The sequence below is a fragment of the Coregonus lavaretus genome, assembly GCF_964263955.1.
Source record: "Coregonus lavaretus genome assembly, contig: HAP1_SCAFFOLD_10085, whole genome shotgun sequence".
Taxonomy (NCBI): domain Eukaryota; kingdom Metazoa; phylum Chordata; class Actinopteri; order Salmoniformes; family Salmonidae; genus Coregonus; species Coregonus lavaretus.
The window spans coordinates 1-10,067 of record NW_028158269.1 but is presented as its reverse complement, the minus strand read 5'-3'; the positions used below and the strand labels follow the sequence as shown (position 1 = coordinate 10,067).

Genomic DNA, 10,067 nt, shown 5'->3' with positions numbered 1-10,067 from the left:
AGTCAACAAAGCTGTGTGATTCACACAAACAACACCACGCCCGTCTGAACAGAAGGAGTCAGTAGGGTGAGTCTGGAAAGGTGTGGTGACTCTGCCTTGCTCAATCTATCCCCATTGTTGTTTTGTCGATGTGACTTGAGATTGTTTCTGTTACTATTGAGCCGTCAAGAAGATCTGTGTGCCTTATTGTGCCTCTAATCTATTATTAGATATGATAATCTTTCCCAGTGACACAATAACTATTGTGGTTGGATGATCAAGACAGAAACAGAAAGTTATTCCTGTTGAATTCTGTATAAGACATGCAGCTTCAGTGAGCTTGTGTTGTTACTCTGTCAGCCTTCCTTACCCTATTTTTGGATGTTGTGTAAATGTGTTTGACCCCCAGCCCCTCTCTGTCTGGTCTGGTTAGAGGGAGGGAGTTTAATTGTGCGAGACGAGCACTCTGCTCATACGACGAGGCCTCGCTGAGTCCCTTTCTCTGCATTATGTCATAAAGGAGCCCTGGAATTCTCTCTGCTGCTGCTGTGTGGAGAAACAAAGAGCGAACTTTGAACTCTACTGGTCAGCTGCCTGGAGATAAGGAAGGCAGCGGGGAGCGGGTTTAGAGAGGCCGTCACCCGCCACGCGACAAGCAGGACAACACGCTACACGTCAGCTGGAGACGCGGTTCTGTACCACACTGGAGGACCTACAGGAGAACTGGCAGTGTGTCCTCTGAGGTGTGACTATAACCCCTATACAGAATACATGGTATACACCACTGGGGAACACATCGAAGATCTTGAGAGAAGGGATATAAAGAAAAGGAGTCCTAAAGGAGTGATCAGTGAACGCCATGCAGCTGAATTCCCTGGCACAGGTAAGTGGCTTTTCTGGTTCTCCAGAGCACAGAAGAGCAGAGCAAAGACCGTCAGGCATGCAGGTGAGGCCAGGCTGGGCTCTGGAATGTATTTTAGCAGTCCCCATAGACAGTACAGCAGTGGTATTCAAAGTCGGGGTCTGCAGTGGTGTCGCCAAAATAAAATATAATTAAGAGTACAGATTATTGTATGGGACAATATACAAACGTTTTTGAGAAAGATAATTGGCAAAATTTAAATGTATTGAGTAAATGTATTTATTGGTTTCTTTTCATTTTGATAAGAGATGAAAATGTAATGAAATGAAGGTTATTTGTTGATGTAAAAATCGAAATGTACCGATTTTAAGGTTGTGTCATTGTATTTGGGGTGGGGTTATAAGAAATTATAGTGAAAAACAAGCAGAAGAATGGGGTCCCTGCTGCAAAAGTTTGAATACCACTGGGAGAGAGGGATAAATGGAGGGAGAGAAAGAGAGGGCGAGTCATACACGGAATCATTTCAGCTTAAGGAGAGCGAGGGGGCTGACTCTCACTGGCTCCATGGGTAACTAACAACACTCCTGCCCCCCAGGCAGGGGGAGGAGGAAGAGGGGGAGAGAGAGAGAGAGAGAGAGAGAAGAGAGAGAGAGAGAGAGAGAGAGAGAGAGAGAGAGAGAGAGAGAGAGAGAGAGAGAGAAGAGAGAGAGAGAGAGAGAGAGAGAGAGAGAGAGAGAGAGAGAGAGAGAGAGAGAGAGAGAGAGAGAGAGAGAGAGAGGAGAGAGAGAGAGAGAGAGAGAGAGAGAGAGAGAGAGAGAGAGAGAGAGAGAGAGAGAGAGAGAGAGAGAGAGAGAGAGAGAGAGAGAGAGAGAGAGAGAGAGAGAGAGAGAGAGAGAGAGAGAGAGAGGAGAGAGAGAGAGAGAGAGAGAGAGAGAGAGAGAGAGAGAGAGAGAGAGAGAGAGGCTAGGGAGAGCTACTGGCCTCAGTGTGCCGTGCAGTGCTAACCTATGTGAGACTGAAGCCCTGACGTGTGTGTTGTTGTTGTGTTGCCTCACCGGGACTTGAGAATGACAGGGATGGATTTTCTCCTGGATTCTGGCTAATGTTTGATGGATTCTACGCTCTCCTCTGCCCTGAAGCCAAACCCTACAGGAACAACCCCACCGTCTCAGATCTGAGAACAGGAGGGGGACACACACCCCACACGGAGCCTGGAGCCCGTTGCCATGGCGATGACGGCCCTTTTCAGGGGCAAGTGGGGTCAAAAGTCACAGGAGCCCCCTGAGAAGCGGCCCACAACACCGGTGTACTCCAATCACGAGGAGGATGAGGAGGATGACAGGGTCATCACCCCCATCCGCAGGAACTCCCGCTTCTACCGTTCCATGAGGAAGAAGAAGCTGGCCTCGTCAGAACAACCTGAACGTAAGAATAGAATACCCCCCTCTTCCCTTCTGCTCTGAATTTCACCAACCATCTGTGTCTTTTGTCTGCTACAGTGGACAGTCATTCAGTTTGAGAATACAATAATGCATTCCATTTGAAAATACCTGGGATTCAGGTAGCATGGAATAATGATAATCTATGTCTACAGCAGTTTTAGGAAAGTTCTGACGTTTGTCTACATCTAACCTCATGTAAGGTCCTAATTCTGGAGTTTAAAGCTGAGCTGCTTGGGTAACTGGATCTCTTTAGCAGTGGTGGGAAAAGTACCCAATTGTCATTAAGATACCTTAATAGAAAATTAATGAAGTAAAATACTACTTGAGTAAAAGTGTGAAAGTGTTTGTTTTTAAATATACTTAAGTATCAAAAGTAAATGTAATTGCTAAAGTACACTACATGACCAAAAGTATGTGGACACCATCTCATTCCAAAATATGGTGGTCCACCCTTTGCAAACCTTTAAGCAAACCAGACGGCATGATTTTCTTGTTTTTTTAATTGACAGATAACCAGGGGCACAAACACTCAGACATAATTTACAAACAAAGCATTTGTGTTTAATGAGTTTTCCAGATCAGAGGCAGTAGTGTGTTAATTGGAAAATGTTCCTGTCCTGCCAAGCAACTGACATTTAAAGAGTACTTATTGGGTGTCAGCGAAAGCTTATGGAGTAAAAAGTACTATATTTTCTTTAGGAATGTAGTGGAGTAAAAGTATAAGTTGTCAAAAATGTCAATAGTAAAGTACACATACCCCAAAAAACTACTTATGTAGTACTTTAAAATATTTTTACTTAGTTACTTTACACCACTGCTCTTTATATCCCATTGATGGACAGAAGAACCCCTGACCCCTTTCCTAAAATCAGCCAGCCAGTCTGTCTGGGGTATCATTGTTGTTATTCTGTGGTGTTCCATAGACCGCAGAACAGGAGCGGTTGTATTGTTGGCCGGTCCTGAGAGCTAATGAAAGCTAATGAAACCAGAGGAACCGGTTCCATTGTTTTAAAATATGAGTGAGTGATACCTGTGTGAGTGATGCATGTTCTTCTAGCCACCCACCTTTAACCTCCAGCCTACAAGCTTCATATAGCCTGAGGCTGGAGAGGAGGAGAGCTACCGTCACTGAAATACACCCTTCCCACTGGGCAAAAAGTGGTTGAATCAACGTTGATTCCACGGAATTTCAATGTGATGACGTTGAATCAACTTGGAAAACTGATTGGATTTGAAAAAAGTAATGAATTCGTAAGGGAATTTTCACCCAACTTTTAACCTAAATCCAATAACAGGGTGATATTTTTTGTTGATTTCACGTTGAATTCACGTTGAATTCACATTAGTTGACAACAACCAAGTGAAAATCTAAACTAGATGTTGAACTGACGTCTGTGCCCAGTGGGTTGTTAACATTTACTAAGTACCATAATATATTGCTATTGTCAACAAAGTATTCAGATACATGAATGTGTAGGCCACTGGACGATGTACTGTGTGACTACACTAGTGCGTTCTACGGCAGTACTGTATGCTGTTTTTACTTCAACCATCCCCCTCTTTTTGTTTATTACCCAAAATAAAGATGGCACCTGTACATGGTGCAGGCTACCATGAATAGACAGACAGTTCATTTCTCCAGGACTCTTTCCTGGTCCCTGGTAGACTTTGCCCAGCCTGTGGGATAGGCTTTTAGTGTGTGAGGGACATTACTTTATATATGACCAGTTAGGTCCGGAGAGTCAGACGACCTAGTTAAACAAGAGCACGTTGTAAAAGTTTTCATAAAACATATGGGACACTTATAAAATAGGATGAAAAGAGGTGATGCCCTTAGATGAACTAAGCATCAAAGACTGTAACCGTTGATATTTCCTTCTTGAAGGATTTGAGTCCTTTGAGACAATGTCAAACCATTATTCAACCTCTAGTCAAAGCTGGTTACGACTTTCAGTTTGGGGATAACCTTATCTTATCTCTGTCCTAGTGCTCTTTCTTATTATGGGAGTTGTATAACAATTGTTGTTGAACTTTTTCATTCCCCACACGCTCTCAAAACAATTTTGAATCTACAGGAAGGATGTACAGTAATGGGTAGATGAGTTTAGAAAGATAGGTTGATGTTTGTGTAAACGACCTACATGTTGGCTAGTAAGGAGTTTGTTGTGGATGATCTTACAGTACTGGGATAGCTGCACTTTTAGTGCCCGATTGTGGACATGTGTTTTTTCTGTCTGTTGCTATGAACAAGTGCTGTGGGTGCCCTTGTATGGGAATGGACTGGCTTTTTTTTAATAGCTACTAAGGTGTATGGGACTGGACTGGCTGTTTCATAGCTACTGAGGTGTATGGGACTGGACTGGCTGTTTAATAGCTACTGAGGTGTGTGGGGCTGGCTGTTTCATAGCTACTGAGGTGTGTGAGACTGGACTGGCTGTTTCATAGCTACTGAGGTGTGTGAGACTGGACTGGCTGTTTCATAGCTACTGAGGTGTGTGAGACTGGACTGGCTGTTTCATAGCTACTGAGGTATGTGGGACTGGCTGTTTCATAGCTACTGAGGTGTGTGAGACTGGACTGGCTGTTTCATAGCTACTGAGGTGTGTGAGACTGGACTGGCTGTTTTATAGCTACTGAGGTGTGTGTGGGACTGGACTGGCTGTTTCATAGCTATTGAGGTGTGTGGGGCTGGACTGGCTGTTTCATAGCTACTGAGGTGTGTGAGACTGGACTGGCTGTTTCATAGCTACTGAGGTGTGTGTGGGACTGGACTGGCTGTTTCATAGCTACTGAGGTGTGTGAGACTGGACTGGCTGTTTCATAGCTACTGAGGTGTGTGAGACTGGACTGGCTGTTTCATAGCTACTGAGGTGTGTGGGGCTGGACTGGCTTTTTTATAGCTACTGAGGTGTGTGGGACTGGACTGGCTGTTTCATAGCTACTGAGGTGTGTGGGACTGGCTGTTTCATTTCTACTGAGGTGTGTGGGACTGGACTGGCTGTTTCATAGCTACTGAGGTGTGTGGGGCTGGATTGGCTTTTTTATAGCTACTGAGGTGTGTGGGACTGGCTGTTTCATAGCTACTGAGGTGTGTGGAACTGGCTGTTTCATAGCTACTGAGGTGTGTGGGACTGGCTGTTTCATAGCTACTGAGGTGTGTGGAACTGGCTGTTTCATAGCTACTGAGGTGTGTGGAACTGGCTGTTTCATAGCTACTGAGGTGTGTGGGACTGGCTGTTTCACAGCTACTGAGGTGTGTGGGACTGGCTGTTTCATAGCTACTGAGGTGTGTGGGACTGGCTGTTTCATTTCTACTGAGGTGTGTGGGACTGGACTGGCTTTTTTATAGCTACTGAGGTGTGTGAGACTGGACTGGCTTTTTTATAGCTACTGAGGTGTGTGAGACTGGACTGGCTGTTTCATTTCTACTGAGGTGTATGGGACTGGACTGGCTGTTTCATAGCTACTGAGGTGTGTGTGGGGCTGGACTGGCTGTTTCATAGCTACTGAGGTGTGTGAGACTGGACTGGCTGTTTCATAGCTACTAAGGTGTATGGGACTGGACTGGCTGTTTCATAGCTACTGAGGTGTATGGGACTGGACTGGCTGTTTCATAGCTACTGAGGTGTGTGGGGCTGGCTGTTTCATAGCTACTGAGGTGTGTGGGACTGGCTGTTTCATAGCTACTGAGGTGTGTGAGACTGGACTGGCTGTTTCATAGCTACTGAGGTGTGTGAGACTGGACTGGCTGTTTCATAGCTACTGAGGTGTGCGAGACTGGACTGGCTGTTTCATAGCTACTGAGGTGTATGGGACTGGACTGGCTGTTTCATTTCTACTGAGGTGTATGGGACTGGACTGGCTGTTTCATAGCTACTGAGGTGTGTGTGGGACTGGCTGTTTCATAGCTACTGAGGTGTGTGGGGCTGGACTGGCTGTTTCATAGCTACTGAGGTGTGTGGGACTGGACTGGCTGTTTCATAGCTACTGAGGTGTGTGGGACTGGACTGGCTGTTTCATTTCTACTGAGGTGTGTGGGACTGGACTGGCTGTTTCATAGCTACTGAGGTGTGTGGGACTGGCTGTTTCATAGCTACTGAGGTGTGTGTGTGGGACTGGACTGGCTGTTTCACAGCTACTGAGGTGTGTGGGACTGGACTGGCTGTTTCATAGCTACTGTGGTGTGTGGGACTGGACTGGATGTTTCATAGCTACTGAGGCGTGTGGGACTGGACTGGCTGTTTCATAGCTACTGAGGTGTGTGGGACTGGACTGGCTGTTTCATAGCTACTGAGGTGTGTGGGACTGGCTGTATCATAGCTACTGAGGTGTGTGGGACTGGACTGGCTGTTTCATTTCTACTGAGGTGTATGGGACTGGACTGGCTGTTTCATAGCTACTGAGGTGTGTGAGACTGGACTGGCTGTTTCATAGCTACTGAGGTGTGTGAGACTGGACTGGCTGTTTCATAGCTACTGAGGTGTGTGGGACTGGCTGTTTCATAGCTACTGAGGTGTGTGGGACTGGCTGTTTCATAGCTACTGTGGTGTGTGAGACTGGACTGGCTGTTTCACAGCTACTGACGTGTGTGGGACTGGACTGGCTGTTTCACAGCTACTGAGGTGTGTGAGACTGGACTGGCTGTTTCATAGCTACTGAGGTGTGTGGGATTGGACTGGCTGTTTCACAGCTAATGAGGTGTGTGGGACTGGCTGTTTCATAGCTACTGAGGTATGTGGATGTGTAAATTAATCTCACTGTTCTGTCGGTGTAATAAGTAGAACAAGTGTTCAGTGGAGTGTGTGGTGGACGTGTGTCCATAGTATTAAATGGCCTTATTTTGTCCAGGCTGCTAGGCTGTTGCATAACCATTTATTAGCAGACTGATGGCCAATGTACACAGAACAGTTAAGTCTGTTTCGAAATTATTTTTTATTTTTCACTGGAATCCTTCTACAAATACCTGAACAGGGATATATTATGTCAAAGGATTATATTATTTTGTATATTTATACAACGGGTGGGTCTAATCCTGGATGCTGATTGGTTAAAACCGCATTCCAGCCGGTGTCTCTTCCACAAATTACCACCAGCTAAATCTATGACGTTGAAATGCCTATTTACTCTGTTCCATCTGACTGGGTAATCCACTGTCTCATCAACTCAGCCAGGCAATGTATATACTAGATCTACCCTGTAAAAAGCATCTAGACATCTCTCATTTCTTTTAGACTAGCATTTGGTTTTCAACAGCAGAGATTTGTAATAACCTTGCTGGCTGTCTCTCCGACATTTGCAACATTGTTTCAATATTGAAATTCGATCTCCAGCTGTCCTATGGTAATGAACGCGTTGGGACGAGACAGACAGGCTGGCAGCTTTTCTCAGCCAGTCGAAATCATAGATCAGCATCATTTTTATGGACATATACAAAAAAATGTCAATAGAAAAACACGAAATGCAGCTAGTTTGCTGTCAATCACTTCAAACTGAAGCTGGAATGTGTTACCTGTGTAGTTGGCAATCTCTTCTGAACAGTGGCCTGGCGAGAGAGCAAATGTTCTTTGCCAGGCAAAATCGCACATCATTAGCTCATTGTTATGGATGTATCTCCAAAACATCACTAAACAGCTTAAACAAACGCAAATGCAGCTACTTTGCTGTTTTTCTGGCTACACTGTTTGACGGGACAGTGTTAGTCAAAGTTAGCTAGCTAGTAAGCAAGGGATAAGAACGTTGCCAGCCATCATAGCAACGGAACATTTAGAACCAACGACTGGGTCGTATCCATAGATTTAGAACAAAAATACTTAACGACTGGGTCGCGTCTCTGGCAACCGATAGAACGAATGACAAGCTGGCTTGGGTACTAACATTTAATTGTGTCGGGACTATATCTCGTGGAAGTATGAAATAGTATAAATAAGTTCATAAAAATAAAGTTTTTAATGAAAATATATCAATCATTATTTGAATATGTTGGTAACCCGTTGTATAAAAGTGATAATGCCTGAGAAGCCGATGTTTGGAGGATATATAGGCATGGTTACCGTCCCGAGACAAACCTGTGCCAATATATCATCCAAACACCGGCTTCTCGGCATTATCACTTAAATAGAACACCATGTGCCTTTGCCCTATATGGTCTTAGATCAGCAGAAAAGGGTGGCACTTTGCAACTCTATTGAACTGAAGCATATCATTAATTACTTAATGGGTGGGTGCATAGAACTTCTGTTACAACAATAACCTGGAACATATGGAAGCAACTGACCCCGAATAAGTAGGAGGTAATCTCAGAAAAGGGGAATTTACCTGAGTTTGAAGGCTAGCTATCCAGATTGGCCCATGCAATCCGTAGTCCTTGGAAAGTCCCTACCCCATTAAAGTTGTCATTTTAAATGGTTAAGGTAAGGGTTAGGGTAAGGGTTAAGGTTTAGGGTAGGGACGTCACAAGGATCCGAGTTAAGATTAGATAGGTCAAAGAAAAGGAAGTACCTTGGCCACTGTCGAGTGTTCGGAAAATTCAAACTGTATGCCCATTGGCCAGAATCTTACAATGCTATCCCATCATCTCCCTACTCGATTTACCTGAAGTCCCAGTGAATTAGGGCAAAGAAATATGGATATGTAACAAGGCCACAGGAATGTATTACGATTGAAGGAATGTGACATGCTTATTTAATCCTTAATCCTTAATCCTTGCATTATGAACACTGGATTCAGTCCTAACATGACGGCTAAAGCAGTCTCGTCTAGAAGTAGTGCAGCACTGGCTCGATATATCAATGTTTTCTTTCCATTACTGATGATTTGTGCAAACACTTTCTAGAGACCTTGCTGTAATGGAATTTATGAACCATGAGTTTATCATTATTAGGGATGAAGTTTTTCCTGCTCAGGTCGCATGGTCCTGAAAAACTGCATCAGTTTATATAGAACCAGAATGGAGCTGCTAGGCAAACAGTGCCATTGAAAAACAATCACTAAGTAGACTAGTTCAGCACTGGGAGGATAACCCAGTTATTCACGTGTCCCAGGGTACAGTAATCTGCTGAAAACACACTCTCTCTCAATCCAACTCAGGAGGTCATACTTAGAAACCACATTCCTTTCTAAAGGAGGTTTCAAAGTCATGACTACCTGCCAGTCAGCCCTGTACTCACTGTGTGTGTGTGTGTGTGTGTGTGTGTGTGTGTGTGTGTGTGTGTGTGTGTGTGTGTGTGTGTGTGTGTGTGTGTGTGTGTGTGTGTGTGTTTAATAGAGGAAAATAGAGAAATAGTATTTTCATTTCCTTGTCCTTCACTCACTGTTCCCTCTTTGCTCACTCACCCATTTCCCTTAATCCTTACTTATCCTCTCTCTCTTTCTCTCTCTCTCTCTTCCTCTCTCTCTCTCTCTCTCTTTCTCTCTCTCTCTCTTCCTCTCTCTCTCTTCCTCTCTCTCTTCCTCTCTCCCTTTTCTAGGCCCTGCAGTCTCTCTGAGGCCTGGTCCAGAGCCCAGCCCAGCCAGCAGGTCAGGCAGCAGCTCCCTCAGTGTCCCTGATCTCCAGAAACCTCCCCTATCTCCCCGGGCACGACGGTGAGCCTCGCCATAAGCAAGCCCAGACCGATTCAAACACAGACACCCAGACGCTCACACGCAGACACACACTCAAACTGAGAAGCAAACAGTATATCATTGTCTTTTATGAGCTGCCTTTCCATTGAGTGAGATATGAGTCTAGAGCAAGCTGCACTGCTCTTTGTCCCATATATTGTGTCAAGGAATATCTGTTTTCTGAA

General features: G+C 44.8%; 1 protein-coding gene across 1 annotated transcript; it reads left to right on the top strand.

The window, feature by feature from the left end:
* Positions 1–454: 454 nt before the first annotated feature.
* LOC311124227 (uncharacterized protein) lies at positions 455–9,864 on the top strand (the record flags this gene model as incomplete). Its single annotated transcript, XM_084198409.1, has 3 exons — positions 455–862; positions 1,981–2,266; positions 9,750–9,864. Coding segments are annotated over exons 2-3 (314 nt in total), but the record flags the coding sequence as incomplete, so codon positions are not given.
* Positions 9,865–10,067: the final 203 nt, after the last annotated feature.